This window comes from Coenobita brevimanus, unplaced genomic scaffold (assembly GCF_032717465.1).
Source record: "Coenobita brevimanus isolate Jiangsu-jjx unplaced genomic scaffold, ASM3271746v2 jjx.HiC_scaffold_2725, whole genome shotgun sequence".
NCBI classification, from domain to species: domain Eukaryota; kingdom Metazoa; phylum Arthropoda; class Malacostraca; order Decapoda; family Coenobitidae; genus Coenobita; species Coenobita brevimanus.
Genome location: NW_027643681.1, coordinates 65,001 through 85,000, shown reverse-complemented (window position 1 = coordinate 85,000; position 20,000 = coordinate 65,001). Strand labels below are relative to the sequence as shown.

General features: G+C 49.9%; 1 protein-coding gene across 1 annotated transcript in view; it reads right to left on the bottom strand.

Moving 5' to 3' along the window:
• The window catches only part of LOC145390012 (uncharacterized), a 37,705-nt gene that overhangs the window by 12,780 nt on the left and 4,925 nt on the right, over positions 1 to 20,000 (bottom strand). Inside the window, exons 2-3 of the mRNA XM_080265103.1 lie at positions 4,494 to 5,214; positions 3,774 to 4,380 (exon numbers count right to left, since the gene is read on the bottom strand). Coding sequence (XP_080121229.1) covers positions 3,774 to 4,380; positions 4,494 to 5,214 — 1,328 coding nt within the window. The remainder of the gene's footprint in view (positions 1 to 3,773; positions 4,381 to 4,493; positions 5,215 to 20,000) is intronic.

Sequence of the window (20,000 nt, the reverse complement as noted above, 5' to 3'; positions counted from 1 at the left end):
ATGTAACCTCAACACGCAGCTGTACCTCCACCTACGTAACCCCAAACTCACATTAACAAAGGTTGTTCCACATCAACACACGTAGCCCCACATTCACTCATTCATACACGATAACATCTTCACAAACGTCGATTCATCAACACATACATATCCATAACCCGATACACAAAGTTCTACTTCTATACACATAGCCATATCTTTAAATACATCTAGTTATCCCTGAACGCATACACCCACACACACACACTTATACGTGAACACAGAATAGGCGAAACTTAGAATGTGACATCCGTAGACTTTTTTTCAGGCAGCAAAATTTATTAGCGAATTAATAGCCGATCGAAAGTTAGGTTAGGTCACTTTGGGCAGAGTTTGGTCTGATTAGGTAATTTTTGGTTGGGTTGGCTTCACTTCGACTAGATATAGACGGATTAGGTTAGATTGCTTTAGAATACGTCCGTTTTGATAGGTTTTGGGTTGGGTTTTATTTGGTTGGGTTAGGCTGGGTTAGGTTCGGTTGGATTAGGTCATTTTAGGCTTGACTGGGTTGGGTTAGGTCGGGTATGGTATGGTTAAGTGAGACTGGGTAGGATTAGGTAAGGTTAGATGCGGTTAGGCTGCTTCAAAATAGGTTATGTTATGTATGGGTAGGTTACGTGAGCAGGTGAGGTTAAATACAATTAGACTGGGTTAGGTGAGGTTAAGCTAGATTAGGTTGGGTTGATTTAAGTTGAATTAGGTTATTCGAGGTTAGGCAGGGTTCAGTTAGAGCAAATATAGATAGGTTCGTTGAGACTAGGCCTATATAAATTGGTTTATGCATTACGGTCTTTTGTTGGTCGGTCCTTCCAAAGTCAAACATCACAGGAGGTGGGCGTGGTTGTGTGTGTGTGTGTGTGTGTGTGTGTGTGTGTGTGTGTGTGTGTGTGTGTGTGTGTGTATTTGTGTGTGTGTATTTGTGTGTGTGTGTGTGTGCTCGCTTCGTGTTTCGTCTATTTTATATATTTTGTGTGTGCCTTGTGTGACTGAAACATTGTGTTTGTATGTTTCACTTCTCGTGTGACTGAGGGTGGACTGCTTAAGAATAGCGCCCTTTATAGTTACGATTGCCTCTTCCTCAGTGTAGCATATGTTTTTAGTTTATTTAGCTCTCTCTGGACGATTGTATAAGAGCTTCGTGGAAAATACTAGAACTAGAAAGATGGCAGTAGATACAGCCTTGTGTACCAGATATCCTGCCCAAGTTTCATTAGCAGATACGTTGTCCAAGTTGAATAAAGTCGTCTGAAGTAAGAATAAGGTTGAAGAGACGTTGCTGTACTGAAAGTCGTTGGATATGCCTTGTTTTATGTCTTTTCGTATGTGGCTGCGAGATAACAGACTCAGGTTCAGTCTTTTATGGCAAGCGTTAATAGATATCTCAGTGGTTTGCTTAATATGAAGGTTAATATGTCACTGGAATGTTTCTAAAGCTTTCCGCCTCCTCTCAAGTAAGGATGTTTACTGTCTATTAAACTCTTCCTATTGGTAACATTACTGGTATATGTTTACAGCTCCCCACCTCTCAGGCATGGGTGTTTACTCGTGTCTGTTACATGGGTTTCTATTACACTCGTCATATTGGTAATCTGTCAATGGTATGTTTTTAAAGCCTCCTGCCTCCCATAATATAATAATAATGACGTATAGAAAAGGGGGGGAAAGGAAGGAAGGTAAAGAATGATTGTGTATATGTGATGAGTGTTATGCAACCAGGGCGACGACACGTGGTGGCAGGAACTAGGCCTTAGTTTAAACTCCCGGCCTTACTGAGAGCTGTGGTTCCTGGTTGCATTGTGTAAAGTGCATGTGTGTGTGTGTGTGTGTGTGTGTGTGTGTGTGTGTGTGTGTGTGTGTGTGTGTGTGTGTGTGTGTGTGTGTGTGTGTGTGTGTGTGTGTGTGTGTTTTAAGTAGGAGAGGAAGAATTTAGACTAAGAGAAAGAGTGTCGAGGCTTAACCCAACGTGCGTGTGTTTGGTGTTGGGAAGGGGGGGGGGGGTCTCGCACGTGCACTGTGTTGTTACTTAAGGACGGGAGGAGTGAATAGCTACGGCTTTCTCTGCCAAGCATTAGCTTATTGGCTGCCTCTCAGGTTCATCTGATTTTTCCGGCTCCAGAAGCCTGGATAGGATTGTAGGATACGGGTGTTAGGGTAAGGTATTGTGGCCCTGGGGGGCTTGGGTAGGGGGATAAGGAAAGGGGAGGAGGTAGGGGGGAAGAGTGGAGGAAGGGGAGTCAGGGTAGGTTGTCTCTTGGGGGTGGGCGGAGTATTGGGCTGTAGCCGTGATCTTGATGGGGGGTGTAGGGGTGGTTCAGGGTCTGAGGTAGGGTGCTGGATATGAGGATGGCGGGTTATTACGTGGCTGCCGTGATCTTGATAATGGGTGTAGGGGTGGTTTAGAGTCTTAAGTGAGTTGCTGGGTGTGAACTAAGTTAATTAATAAGAGGGTCAGTAATAAATAAACTATTGGTACTTAAGTGAACAATGGGGTTGGTGCAGGTCTTGCGTCAGGGTGGAAGAGGTTGGCTAGAGGTCGTGTGGGGGGTGTGATCCGGGTGAAAAAGTCGATGAAGTCAGTGTGAACGTCGGTGAGTTTGGTGATTTGTTTTTGTTGTAGGTGGTGAAGGTAAGTGTTGATGGGTGGAATGTTGGCGCGTTCATGAGAGTGTATGTTGGTGACAAAATCATCCCACCGTATGCTCAGTGCCCAACGTATGGCTTTGTTTTGAACTCTCTGTAAATTTAGAATGTTGCTTTTGGCCGAAAGAGAGAGACTTAACGGTGAATACGTGAGCAGTGGTCTGATCAGTGCTTTATACAGATGAAATTTAGTTGCAGATGCTGCACTACGGAACCGGTATATTTGTGTTAGTGCAGTGCCAGCCACGCCTGCCTTGCCTCGTATATGATGATGAAATTTGAAGTTTTTGTCGTATGTAAGACCAAGTACGGTGCAAGTATTCCTAATAGGAATGGGAACGCGATCGGGATCACGCGAATTTAGAAAAAGTGGGCGGGGGTTGGCTGATTTAATACGGAAATATGTTACTGTGCATTTCAAGGGATTCGCTTGAATCCGCCACTTCTGCTCCCATCGTGCAATTCGGTCCAGCTCTATGCTCGCTTTGTTGGTAATTCCGTCAATTGTCGTTGATCGTACAAGTTGGGTAATGTCGTCTGCGTATTGGATGGTGAGTGAATCGTCATGTAGTGGGGTGCGGATGTCATTTGTGTAGTGTGTGTAGAGGGTGGGTGCGACGACGGAGCCCTGAGGTACACCTGCATGAAGCTGGAAAAAGTCTGAGTAATTATTTTTAAATTTAATGCGCATTGTGCGGTTGTCTAGAAAATTGCAAAGTAGTTTTTTAATGAGTGAAGGAAAGTTGAATTGTTCGCAGATTTTGTACTTCAGGCCTGCGTGCCAAACAGAGTCAAATGCACGTTTTACGTCACGAGTAATAAGGGCTGTCTTGTATGCATTGCGGATGTTTTGGTTGATATGTAAGTAATTGGTGATGATGTTTAGAGCGTCCTGTGTGGATCGTCTAGGTCTGAAACCAAACTGTCTGGGGGAAAGAAGGTTTTCGTCTTCTAAGTATTGGCGTAATCTACTGTTAATGATTCGTTCGAACGTTTTTCCTAGCACTTCGAGTAAACTGATGGGCCTGAAGTTTAAAGGGTATGTTGTTGTCTTGTCTTTTTTAGGAATTAGAGTTGCTGTCGCGGTCTTAAACGTATCCGGAAAGTAGCCGGATGCCAAGGCAGCGTTGTATAAGTGTGTAAGTGCATTTATGAATGTGTCTGGGAGGTGTTTGAGTATGTGATGTCCGATGCCTGTGGCACCCGGCGCCATCTTTGGAGTTCTAGCGAGCATAGACTCGACTTCTTCGACTAGTATGGGAGCAGTGAGGGGGTTATGTATGTCTAGGTTGTTTATATGTACGTTTGCGTCTGGTGTGATGTGTTCGTGGATGGTGTGAAGGTGTTGTTCTATATGTCTTATGTGACGTGTTGCGGCAGGATGAGGAGGGTTAGGGTGGTATATTTGTTGCCATGCATTTTTAAATGTGTTTGTGATTTCCCTGGGATCTGTGATTTCTCTGTTGTTAGCAATTAATTTCCTTACTCTAGGTAAGTTACAGCCCTTAAGTCGGCGAATGTGTTTCCAGAATTCCCAGGGCTTAATTTTCCTGTGCTGTTGTGCAGTTTGTATGAGGCGTCGCCAGTGTGCATTGTGGTCGGATTCAAGGCTCTTGATTACATGTGTCCGAAGGTGTGATAGGTCGAACCGCACTTGGCCTAAGTTGTTTTTGTTTAGTTCAAACCGACGACGATAACACACTAGGAGTCGTTGTGTTCGTATTGATGGTATGAATGTATGTATAGGTGTGTGTGTGTGGTTGTGGGTATGGTAATGTTGGTAGTGTTGAGTATGCATGTGTGTAGATGTTTACATTGTTCTTCTATGTCAGTGTGGTGTTTTCCCTCATAGTCAGTGGTGTATTCTTGTTCTGAAAGGGTTTGTGTAAAGGCATCCCAGTCTGCTTGTAGGTAGTCATAGTGTGGTGTACTGGGGATCAGGATCGGGTTGGTGGAGATGGACATTATAATGGGGATGTGATCAGACCCAGACATGGGGTCGGGGGTGATGTGGTGATGAAAGATGTTAAATGATCTATTGATGAAGATGAGGTCTGGCTTACCTGATCCCCTCGGTGTAAATGTAGTGAGGAAATCAGGTCCTAGGAAATTTAATCTCTTTTGTTGGTATATGGTGAACATTTGTCGACCATGATTGTTGGTTGTGCTGTGTTGGAATGTCCCGTGTTGTGCATTTAGGTCTGAAATGAATAGTGTTGGTGCAGTGTTGTTGAAGAGTCTGTTTATGTCTGTGAAGGGGATGCCAGTGTTGGGTCTGGTGTATGTGGTGGAGACTATGAGGGGGCCAAGAGTAGTGTGTGTTTTAACTGCTAGGAAGTGCCTGTGTGTCCATGTTGTGATGAAGTCGTGTTTGATGGTGCCTTTAATCATGATAGTAACTCCGTCGTGTGGACCCTCGTCGGTTTGAAGTGTAGTGTAGCCATAGTGTTTGATTTTTCTGATGTTGTTGGTGCAAGTGCTGTTGAGTAATATTATGTCTGGGTCGTGTTCGTAAATGAGTTGAGTACTAGGTGCCTGTTTGCGTAATAGTGTCTAATGTTAAACTGGATGATTTTAAGCATGATGGTGATCGTGTTGAACTGAGTCTGAATGTGCTAGGTATGTGGTATTTCTGGGGGAGGCAGGGGAGAAGGATGGGGTTCTCTTTTTGGGAGGGGGGCACTGCGTTTGAGTCAGCCGCCTTGCGTTTGCAAGAAATGCTGCGATCTCGATCGCAGGTGAGGGGGGTGGTTGGGGTAGGTGGAGGGGGCATGGAGTTAGGTTGGTTGGGGGTTGTGCTGGTGGAGGGAGATGGGGTTGGGGGCTGGGTGGTTTGGTTAGGATGACGTGAATCAGCAGGAGGGGAGGGATGGTGTGGGGGGGGGAAGATGGGAGTGCTTTTGAGGATGCAGGAGTGGGATGAGGTTTAAAGTGAGTGGGTGTGGTGGTTGGGTTGGGAGTGCAGGGGAAGGACGAATGAGAGGTGGGGGGGATAGGAGGGGGTGAGGTGGGAGGGATTGAGGTGTGGGAGGTGTTGCCAGTTTGCTGTGAAGGGGGGGTGAAGATGTGGGGCGATTTCTTGGCTGTGTGCCATGAAGGGGGGATGACAATGGTGGACAAATTATTGGCAGCTAGAGCATCATTGATGAGGGATGCAAAGGGCACATCAGAGTACAAAGCTTGGGCCAGGGCGGACATGAGAACTGCGGTGACGCTGGGGGGAAAGGGTGAAATGGAAGACGGACTGGGAGGGGTGGTGTTGGGGGGTGTTGGATGAGTGGTGGGTGCTTGAGTTTGAGGCTGTGAGTTCTGAGTGGCTTGGGCATATGACATGGTGGATGAAGTTTGTTAGGGTGCTGTGTTTGAGGCGTGTTGGTATGCTGTACGGACTGACAGCTAGCCCTCACATCCTTCAGAAGATTTTTCCTGATAGGGCAGTTTCCGGCGATTGCAATGTGTCCTTCGCCACAATTGATACATTTTGTAGTAGTGCTGGTACAGTTTGTATAAAAATGACCTTGGGCAGAGCACTTTGAGCAGATTTGAGTTTTTTTTGCATGAGCGAGTTTGATGCCTATATTGATAACATCTAAAGCATTGAGCAAGATCAAACCACTATTCGAGTCTAAAGTTGCTGGGTGGGATGATTGTGTTGAACGCTCTGACACCGTGTGAATGAAGTTTCTGTACCTCTTGAGGTGAAGCACAGAGAATCTTGATGTTGTTTGAATTGTCAACCAACCCCATCCACCAACCAACACCAACTAACCAACCCCAACCACCAACCAACACCAACCAACCAACCCCAACCACCAACCAACACCAACCAACCAACCCCAACCACCAACCAACACCAACCAACCAACCCCAACCACCAACCAACACCAACCAACCAACCCCAACCACCAAAGAACACCACCCAACCAACCCCAAACACAGACCAACACCAACCAACCAACCCCAACCACCAACCAACACCAACCATCCAACCCCAACCACCAATTAACACCAACCAACCTACATCAACCACCAACCAACACCAACCAACCAACCCCAACCACCAACCAAAACCAACCAACCAACCCCAACCACCAACCAACACCAACCAACCAACCCCAACCACCAACCAACACCAACCAATCAACCCCAACCACCAACCAACACCAACCAACCAACCCCAACCACCAACCAACACCAACCAACCAACCCCAACCACCAACCAAAACCAACCAACCAACCCCAACCACCAACCAACACCAACCAACCAACACCAACCACCAACCAACCAACACCAACCAACACCAACCAACCAACACCAACCAACCAACACCAACCAACCAACACCAACCAACCAACACCAACCAACCAACACCAACCAACCAACCACCAACCAACACCAACCAACCCCAACCACCAACCAACGCCAACCGACCAACCCCAAACACCAACCAACACCAACCGACCAACCCCAACCACCAACCAACACCAACCAACCAACACCAACTAACCAACACCAACCATCAACCAACACCAACCAACTAACACGAACCACCATCCAACCCCAACCACCAACCAACACCAACCAACCAAACCCAACCACCAACCAACACCAACCAACCAACCCCAACCACCTACCAACACCAACGAACTAACCCCAACCACCAACCAACACAAACCAACCAACCCCTACCACCAACCAACACCAACCAACCAACCCCAACCACTAACCAACACCAACCAACCAACTCCAACCAACAACCAAGACCAACCAACCAACCCCAACCACCAACCAACACCAACCAACCAACACCAACCAAGAACCAACACCAACCAAGAACCAACACCAACCAACCAACACCAACCAACCAACACCAACCAACCAACACCAACCACCAACCAACCCCAACCACCAACCAACACCAACCAACCAACCCCAACCACCAACCAACACCAACCAACCAACACCAACCACCAACCAACACCAACCAACCAACCCCAACCACCAACCAACACCAACCAACCAACCCCAACCACCAACCAACACCAACCAACCAACACCCACCAACACCAACCAACACCAACCGACCAACCCCAACCACCAACCGACCAACCCCAACCACCAACCAACACCAACCGACCAACCCCAACCGACCAACCCCAACCACCAACCAACACCAACCGACCAACCCCAACCACCAACCAACACCAACCGACCAACCCCAGCCACCAATCAACACCAACCGACCAACCCCAACCACCAACCAACACCAACCGACCAACCCCAACCACCAACCAACACCAACCAACCAACACCAACCACAAACAACCCCAACCAACCAACCCCAACCACCAACCAACACCAACCAACCAACCCCAACCACCAACCAACCAACCCCAACCATGAACCAACACCAACCAACCAACCCCAACCACCAACCAACACCAATCAACCAACCCCAACCACCAACTAACACCAACCAACCAACCCCAACCACCAACCAACACCAACCAACCAACCCCAACCACCAACCAACACCAACCAACCAACCCCAACCACCAACCAACACCAACCAACCAACCCCAACCACCAACCAACACCAACCAACCAACACCAACCAACCAACCCCAACCACCAACCAACACCAACCAACCAACCCCAACCACCAACCAACCCCAACCACCAACCAACACCAACCAACCAACCCCAACCACCAACCAACACCAACCAACCAACCCCAACCAACCAACCCCAACCACCAACCAACCCCAACCAACCAACCCCAACCACCAACCAACACCACCCAACCAACCCCAACCACCAACAAACACCACCCAACTAACCCCAACCACCAACCAACACCAACCAACCAACCCCAACCACCAACCATCACAAACCAACCAACCCCAACCACCAACCAACACCAACCAACCAACCCCAACCACCAACCAACACCAACCAACCAAACCCAACCACTAACCAACACCAACCATCCAACCCCAACCACCAACCAACACCAACCAACCAACCCCAACCACCAACCAACCCCAACCACCAACCAACCCCAACCACCAACCAACACCAACCAACCAACCCCCAACCACCAGCCAACACCAACCAACCCCAACCACCAACCAACACCAACCAACCAACCCCAACCACCAACCAACACCAACCAACCAACCCCAACCACCAACCAACACCAACCAACCAACCTCAACCACCAACCAACACCAATCAACCAACACCAACCACCAACCAACACCAACCAACCAACCCCAACCACCAACCAACACCAACCGACCAACCCCAACCACCAACCAACACCAACCAACAAACACCAACAACAAACCAACACCAACCAACCCCAACCACCAACCAACACCAACCAGCCAACCCCAACCACCAACAAACACCAACCAACCAACCCCAGCCACCAACCAACACCTACCAACCAACCCCAACCACCAACCAACACCAACCAACCAAACCCCAACCACCAACCAACACCATCCAACCAACCCCAACCACCAACCAACTCCAACCAACCAACCCCAACAACCAACCAACACCAACCGACCAACCCCAACCACCAACCAACACCAACCAACAAACACCAACAACAAACCAACACTAACCAACCAACCCCAACCACCAACCAACACCAACCAACCAACCCCAACCACCAACCAACACCAACCAACACCAACCAACCAACCCCATCCACCAACCAACACCAACTAACCAACCCCAACCACCAACCAACACCAACCAACCAACCCCAACCACCAACCAACACCAACCAACCAACCCCAACCACCAACCAACACCAACCGACCAACCCCAACCACCAACCAACACCAACCGACCAACCCCAACCACCAACCAACACCAACCAACAAACACCAACAACAAACCAACACCAACCAACCAACCCCAACCACCAACCAACACCAACCAACCAACCCCAACCACCAACCAACACCAACCAACCAACCCCAACCACCAACCAACACCAACCAACCAACCCCAACCACCAACCAACACCAACCAACCAACCCCAACCACCAACCAACACCAACCAACCAACCCCATCCACCAACCAACACCAACTAACCAACCCCAACCACCAACCAACACCAACCAACCAACCCCAACCACCAACCAACACCAACCAACCAACCCCAACCACCAACCAACACCAACCAACCAACCCCAACCACCAACCAACACCAACCAACCAACCCCAACAACCAACCAAAACCAACCAACCAACCAACACCAACCAACCAACCCCAACCACCAACCAACACCAACCAACCAACCCTAACCACCAAAGTACACCACCCAACCAACCCCAAACACAGACCAACACACACCAACCAACCCCAACCACCAACCAACACCAACCATCCAACCCCAACCACCAATTAACACCAACCAACCTACATCAACCACCAACCAACACCAACCAACCCCAACCACCAACCAAAACCAACCAACCAACCCCAACCACCAACCAACACCAACCAACCAACATCAACCACCAACCAACACCAACCAACCAACACCAACCACCAACCAACACCAACCAACCAACCCCAACCACCAACCAACACCAACCAACCAACCCCAACCACCAACCAACACCAACCAACCAACCCCAACCACCAACCAACACCAACCAACCAACCCCAACCACCAACAAACACCACCCAACCAACCCCAACCACCAACAAACACCACCCAACCAACCCCAACCACCAACCAACACCAACCAACCAACCCCAACCACCAACCAACACCAACCAACCAACACCAACCAACCAACCCCAACCACCAACCAAAACCAACCAACCAACCCCAACCACCAACCAAAACCAACCAACCAACCCCAACCACCAACCAACACCAACAAACCAACCCCAACCACCAACCAACACCAACCAACCAACCCCAACCACCAACTAACACCAACCAACCAACCCCAACCACTAACCAACACCAACCAACCCCAACCACCAACCAACACCAACCAACCCCAACCACCAACCAACACCAACCAACCCCAACCACCAACCAACACCAACCAACCCCAACCACAAACCAACACCAACCAACCCCAACCACCAACCAACACCAACCAACCAACCCCAACCACCAACCAACACCAACCAACCAACACCAACCACCAACCAACACCAACCAACCAACACCAACCAACCAACACCAACCACCAACCAACACCAACCAACCAACACCAACCACCAACCAACACCAACCAACCAACACCAACCACCAACCACCACCAACCAACCAACCCCAACCACCAACCAACACCAACCAACCAAAGCCAAACACCAACCAACACCAACCAACCAACCCCAACCACCAACCAACACCAACCGACCAACCCCAACCACCAACCAACACCAACCGACCAACCCTAACCACCAACCAACACCAACCAACCAATACCAACCACCAACCAACACCAACCGACCAACCCCAACCGAATAACCCCAACCACCAACCAACACCAACCAATCAAACTTAACCTCCAACCAACACCAACCAACCAACCCCAAACACCAACCAAAACCAACCAACCAACCCCAACCACCAACCAACACCAACCAACCAACACCAACCAACCAACCCCAACCACCAACCAACACCAACCAACCAACACCAACCAACCAACACCAACCACCAACCAACACCAACCACCAACCAACACCAACCACCACCAACCCCCAGCCAACACCAACCAACCAACCCCAACCACCAACCAACACCACCCAACCAACCCCAAACACAGACCAACAACAATCAACCAACCCCAACCACCAACCAACACCAACCACCAAACAACACCAACCAACCAACCCCAACCACCAACCAACACCACCCAACCAACCCCAAACACAGACCAACAACAATCAACCAACCCCAACCACCAACCAACACCAACCATCCAACCCCAACCACCAATTAACACCAACCAACCTACATCAACCACCAACCAACACCAACCAACCAACCCCAACCACCAACCAAAACCAACCAACCAACCCCAACCACCAACCAACACCAACCACCCAACATCAACCAACAACCAACACCAACCAACCAACACCAACCACCAACCAACACCAACCACCAACCAACACCAACTAACCAACCCCAACCACCAACCAACACCAATCAACCAACCCCAACCAGCAACCAACACCAACCAACCAACCCCAACCACCAACAAACACCACCCAACCAACCCCAACAAACACCACCCAACCAACCCCAACCACCAACGAACACCAACGAACCAACCCCAACCACCAACCAACACCCACCAACCAACCCCAACCATCAACCAAAACCAACCAACCAACCCCAACCACCAACCAACACCAACCAACCAACACCAACCACCAACCAACACCAACCAACCAACCCCAACCACCAACTAACACCAACCAACCAACCCCAACCACTAACCAACACCAACCAACCCCAACCACCAACCAACACCAACCAACCAACCCCAACCACCAACCAACACCAACCAACCAACCCCAACCACCAACCAACACCAACCAACCAACCCCAACCACCAACCAACACCAACCAACCAACCCCAACCACTAACCAACACCAACCAACCAACCCCAACCAACAACCAAGACCAACCAACCAATCTCAACCACCAACCAACACCAACCAACCAACACCAACCAACCAACACCAACCAACCAACACCAACCAAGAACCAACACCAACCAACCAACACCAACCACCAACCAACCCCAACCACCAACCAACACCAACCAACCAACCCCAACCACCAACCAACACCAACCAACCAACCCCAACCAACCCCAACCACCAACCAACACCAACCAACCAACACCCACCAACACCAACTGACCAACCCCAACCACCAACCGACCAACCCCAACCACCAACCAACACCAACCGACCAACCCCAACCACCAACACCAACCGACCAACCCCAACCACCAACCAACACCAACCGACCAACCCCAGCCACCAATCAACACCAACCGACCAACCCCAACCACCAACCAACACCAACCGACCAACCCCAACCACCAACCAACACCAACCAACCAACACCAACCACAAACAACCCCAACCAACCAACCCCAACCACCAACCAACACCAACCAACCAACCCCAACCACCAACCAACCAACCCCAACCACCAACCAACACCAACCAACCAACCCCAACCACCAACCAACACCAACCAACCAACCCCAACCACCAACCAACACCAACCAACCAACCCCAACCACCAACCAACACCAACTAACCAACCCCAACCACCAACCAACACCAACCAACCAACCCCAACCACCAACCAACACCAACCAACCAACCCCAACCACCAACACCAACCAACCAACCCCAACCACCAACACCAACCAACCAACCCCAACCACCAACCAACCCCAACCAACCAACCCCAACCACCAACCAACCCCAACCAACCAACCCCAACCACCAACCAACACCACCCAACCAACCCCAACCACCAACAAACACCACCCAACTAACCCCAACCACCAACCAACACCAACCAACCAACCCCAACCACCAACCATCACCAACCAACCAACCCCAACCACCAACCAACACCAACCAACCAACCCCAACCACCAACCAACACCAACCAACCAACCCCAACCACTAACCAACACCAACCATCCAACCCCAACCACCAACCAACACCAACCAACCAACCCCAACCACCAACCAACACCAACCAACCAACCCCAACCACCAACCAACACCAACCAACCAACCCCAACCACCAACCAACACTAACCAACCAACCCCAACCACCAACCAACACCAACCAACCAACCCCAACCACCAACCAACACCAACCAACCAACCCCAACCACCAACCAACACCAACCAACCAACCCCAACCACCAACCAACACCAATCAACCAACACCAACCACCAACCAACACCAACCAACCAACCCCAACCACCAACCAACACCAACCGACCAACCCCAACCACCAACCAACACCAACCAACAAACACCAACAACAAACCAACACCAACCAACCCCAACCACCAACCAACACCAACCAGCCAACCCCAATCACCAACAAACACCAACCAACCAACCCCAGCCACCAACCAACACCTACCAACCAACCCCAACCACCAACCAACACCAACCAACCAAACCTCAACCACCAACCAACACCATCCAACCAACCCCAACCACCAACCAACTCCAACCAACCAACGCCAACAACCAACCAACACCAACCGACCAACCCCAACCACCAACCAACACCAACCAACACCAACCAACAACAAACCAACACTAACCAACCAACCCCAACCACCAACCAACACCAACCAACCAACCCCAACCACCAACCAACACCAACCAACCAACACCAACCACCAACCAACACCAACCAACCAACCCCATCCACCAACCAACACCAACTAACCAACCCCAACCACCAACCAACACCAACCAACCAACCCCAACCACCAACCAACACCAACCAACCAACCCCAACCACCAACCAACACCAACCAACCAACCCCAACCACCAACCAACACCAACCGACCAACCCCAACCACCAACCAACACCAACCAACAAACACCAACAACAAACCAACACCAACCAACCAACCCCAACCACCAACCAACACCAACCAACCAACCCCAACCACCAACCAACACCACCCAACCAACCCCAACCACCAACCAACACCACCCAACCAACCCCAACCACCAACCAACACCACCCAACCAACCCCAACCACCAACCAACACCAACCAACCAACCCTATCCACCAACCAACACCAACCAACCAACCCCATCCACCAACCAACCCCAACTAACCAACCCCAACCACCAACCAACACCAACCAACCAACCCCAACCACCAAACAACACCAACCAACCAACCCCAACCACCAACCAACACCAACCAACCAACCCCAACCACCAACCAACACCAACCAACCAACCCCAACCACCAACCAACACCAACCAACCAACCCCAACAACCAACCCCAACCACCAACCAACACCAACCAACCAACCCCAACCACCAACCAACACCAACCAACCAACCCCAACCACCAACGAACACCACCCAACCAACCCCAAACACAGACCAACACCAACCACCAACCAACACCAACCATCCAACCCCAACCACCAATTAACACCAACCAACCTACATCAACCACCAACCAACACCAACCAACCCCAACCACCAACCAAAACCAACAAACCAACCCCAACCACCAACCAACATCAACCAACCAACATCAACCACCAACCAACACACACCAACCAACACCAACCACCAATCAACAGCAACCAACCAACCCCAACCACCAACCAACACCAACCAACCAACCCCAACCACCAACCAACACCAACCAAACAACCCCAACCACCAACAAACACCACCCAACCAACTCCAACCACCAACAAACACCACCCAACCAACCCCAACCATCAACCAACACCAACCAACCAACCCCAACCACCAACCAACACCCACCAACCAACACCCACCAACCAACCCCAACCACCAACCAAAACCAACCAACCAACCCCAACCACCAACCAACACCAACCAACCAACCCCAACCACCAACCAACACCAACCAACCAACCCCAACCACCAACCAACACCAACCAACCAACCCCAACCACCAACTAACACCAACCAACCAACCCCAACCACTAACCAACACCAACCAACCCCAACCACCAACCAACACCAACCAACCCCAACCACCAACCAACACCAACCAACCCCAACCACCAACCAACACCAACCAACCCCAACCACCAACCAACACCAACCAAACCCAACCACCAACCAACACCAACCAACCAACCCCAACCACCAACCAACACCAACCAACCAACCCCAACCACCAACCAACACCAACCAACCAACACCAACCACCAACCAAATCCAACCACCAACCAAATCCAACCAACCAACACCAACCACCAACCAACACCAACCAACCAACACCAACCACCAACCACCACCAACCAACCAACCCCAACCACCAACCAACACCAACCAACCAAAGCCAAACACCAACCAACACCAACCAACCAACCCCAACCACCAACCAACACCAACCGACCAACTGTAAGAACCAACCAACACCAACCAACCAATACCAACCACCAACCAACACCAACCACCAACCAACACCAACCGAATAACCCCAACCACCAACCAACACCAACCAATCAACCCCAACCTCCAACCAACACCAACCAACCAACCCCAAACACCAACCAACACCAACCAACCAACCCCAACCACCAACCAACACCAACCAACCAACACCAACCAACCAACCCCAACCACCAACCAACACCAACCAACCAACCCCAACCACCAACCAACACCAACCACCAACCAACACCAACCACCAACCAACACCAACCACCACCAACCACCAACCAACACCAACCAACCAACCCCAACCACCAACCAACACCACCCAACCAACTGCAAACACAGACCAACAACAATCAACCAACCCCAACCACCAACCAACACCAACCACCAAACAACACCAACCAACCCCAACCACCAACCAACACCACCCAACCAACCCCAAACACAGACCAACAACAACCAACCAACCCCAACCACCAACCAACACCAACCATCCAACCCCAACCACCAATTAACACCAACCAACCTACATCAACCACCAACCAACACCAACCAACCAACCCCAACCACCAACCAAAACCAACCAACCAACCCCAACCACCAACCAACACCAACCAACCAACATCAACCACCAACCAACACCAACCAACCAACACCAACCAACCAACACCAACCAACCAACACCAACCACCAACCAACACCAACCAACCAACCCCAACCACCAACCAACACCAACCAACCAACCCCAACCACCAACAAACACCACCCAACCAACCCCAACAAACACCACCCAACCAACCCCAACCACCAACCAACACCAACCAACCAACCCCAACCACCAACCAACACCCACCAACCAACCCCAACCATCAACCAAAACCAACTAACCAACCCCAACCACCAACCAACACCAACCAACCAACCCCAACCACCAACCAAAACCAACCAACCAACCCCAACCACAAACTAACACCAACCAACCAACCCAAACCACTAACCAACACCAACCAACCCCAACCACCAACCAACACCAACCAACCAACACCAACCAACCAACCCCAACCACCAACCAACACCAACCAACCAACCCCAACCACCAACCAACCCCAACCACCAACCAACACCAACCAACAAACCCCAACCACCAACCAACAACAACCAACCCCAACAACCAACCAACACCAACCAACCAACCCCAACCACCAACCAACACCAACCAACCAACCCCAACCACCAACCAACACCAACCAACCAACCCCAACCACCAACCAACACCAACCAACAAACACCAACAACAAACCAACACCAACCAACCAACCCCAACCACCAATCAACACCAACCAACCAACCCCAACCACCAACCAACACCAACCAACCAACCCCAACCACCAACCAACACCAACCAACCAACCCCAACCACCAACCAACACCAACCAACCAACCCCAACCAACACCAACCAACCAACCCCAACCACCAACCAACACCAACCAACCAACCCCATCCACCAACCAACACCAACTAACCAACTCCAAACACCAACCAACACCAACCAACTGTGGGGAGTAGGTCTGCTGTGGGGAGTAGGTTTGCTGTGTGCAGTAGGTCTGCTGTGGGGAGTAGGTCTGCTGTGGCCAGGGATCTCCTATAACGGTATCACTTACGTCTGATGGCGAAGGTGTAGCCTATGAATCACGTGGAGGAGCCTCAATGGTGTACATGAAAATTCTTTATGGCCACTACTGCCTTTTGGTTCACACCGACAGTTGGGTTTTTCTATCTCTTGCACACACGCATCGCCACACACACACACACACACACACACACACACACACACACACACACACACACACACACTTTCTCTCTCTCTCTCTCTCTCTCTCTCTCTCTCTCTCATACTAGTACACAGAACAGGCGAAACTTAGAATGTGACATCCGTAGACTTTCTTTCAGGCAGCAAAATTTATTAGGCGAATTTATAGCCGGTCGAAAGTTAGGTTAGGTCACTTTGGGCAGGGTTTGGTCTGATTAGGTAATTTTTGGTTGGGTTGGCTTCAGTTCGACTAGATATAGACGGATTAGGTTAGATTGCTTTAGAATACGTCGGTTTTGATAGGTTTTGCGTTGGGTTTTATTTACTTGGGTTAGGCTGGGTTAGGTTCGGTTGGATTAGGTCATTTTAGGCTTGGCTGGTTTGGGTTAGGTCAGGTATTGTGAGATTAGGTCGCTTTAGATAGGGTTAGGCAACGTCAGAGTAGGTTAGGTTAGGTATGGCAAGGTTAGGTGAGATTGTGAGGTTAAATATAATTAGACTGGGTTAGGTGAGGTTAAGCTAGATTAGGCTGGGTTGATTTAGGTTGGATTAGGTCATTCGAGGTTAGGCAGGGTTCAATTCGAGCAAATATTGATAGGTTAGGTTGGACTGGGCTAAATTAAATCGGTTATAACACTCTCCCCACACATATCCATATGCCACCCATCACCCACCCTCCACACACACACACAAGCACACACACACATACACACACACACACAAACACACACACACACAAACACACAAACACACACACACACACACACACACACACACACACACACACACACACGTAGGCGCCCATGAACACAATCATTTCTATAACACTCCCCCCACACATATCCATACGCCACCCATCACCCACCCTCCACACACACACACACACACACACACACACACACACACGTAGGCGCCCATGAACACAATCATTTCTATAACACTCCCCCCACACATATCCATACGCCACCCATCACCCACCCTCCACACACACACACACACACACGCGCGCACAGAGCAGATTTGGCTCTTTCAAGAAATGAAAGTCACGACAGCGAGAGGTGGCGGAGAAGCTCATCCCACTCTCTTAAGAACATAAGAACATAAGAAGAGAGGATAACTGCAGTAGGCAGGTTGGCCCATGCTAGGCAGCTCCTAGAAGAGTAACTGAACTACTAGAATGAGATAGGGATAGCAAAGAAGAAGGCTCTTCCCACTGGAATGTCTGTGATTGGTGGATGGTGGGGTGGGAGGTGCGTGAGTGAGGTTAGGAGTCCATTTGATGACCAGTACAGGTGTATCGTCTAATCTGGAAAGACATCTTCACCTGCCTGGTGCTACTCTCTCTCTCTCTCTCTCTCTCTCTCTCTCTCTCTCTCTATGTATGTATGTATGTACGTTTTTTGTAACATTTTGTTGTGATGTGTTTTCATTATATTTTATAATCTCTTTTTCATGGTCTTGAAATACAAAGGAAAATACTGTATTTATCATGCTGTACTTATGCAGTCAGTATCCCATTATAAGGCTCATCAAGTCATCCGTAATTCATCGCCGTATTTAATAACCTTAAATGTACTGCATCAGCCTCTCCCCTTCAACTCATCTCTGTCTGTCTCTGTCTCTGTCTGTCTGTCTGTCATTCTGTCTGTCTGTCTGTCTGTCTCTCTCTCTCTCTCTCTCTCTCTCTCTCTCTCTCTCTCTCTCTCTCTCTCTCTCGAGCGAAAAAAGGAAACATAAGAGGGGTATTGATAAAGGATTTGATGTAGAGATAAGTTTCATAATACATAAGGAAGAAGGAAGTTAAAATGAAAGGCAGCCAAGAGAGTGTGTGACCTGAGGAGGGAGGCTAATTCTCAAGGGACAATATATTCTGGTGTGTGTGTGTGTGTGTGTGTGTGTGTGTGTGTGTGTGTGTGTGCGCGTGTGTGCGCGCGCCCCTCTCTCACTATCATACTCCAGGACCTGTACACTTTGTTCCACGTCAATAAACTCATTACCGGTATATGCAATCCCTCCACGTATATATATATTTTGTTGTGGTGTGTTTCGAGAGAGAGAGAGAGAGAGAGAGAGAGAGAGAGAGAGAGAGAGCAACATAGGGAAGAAAGGGTTAAGGAGTGGCAAGTATGGACAGGTGGATCTTGTGACCTGTGATTCCCTTCAGCCCTCCGTGACAATCCCCAGGGACGCGAGCGCAGTGTGAGCCTCAGAGAATGTTTGCCTTTGTTTCCTCTGTATTTTGCATCTTGACTCTTCACCTCACCTTCCAGCTGCTTTGTCT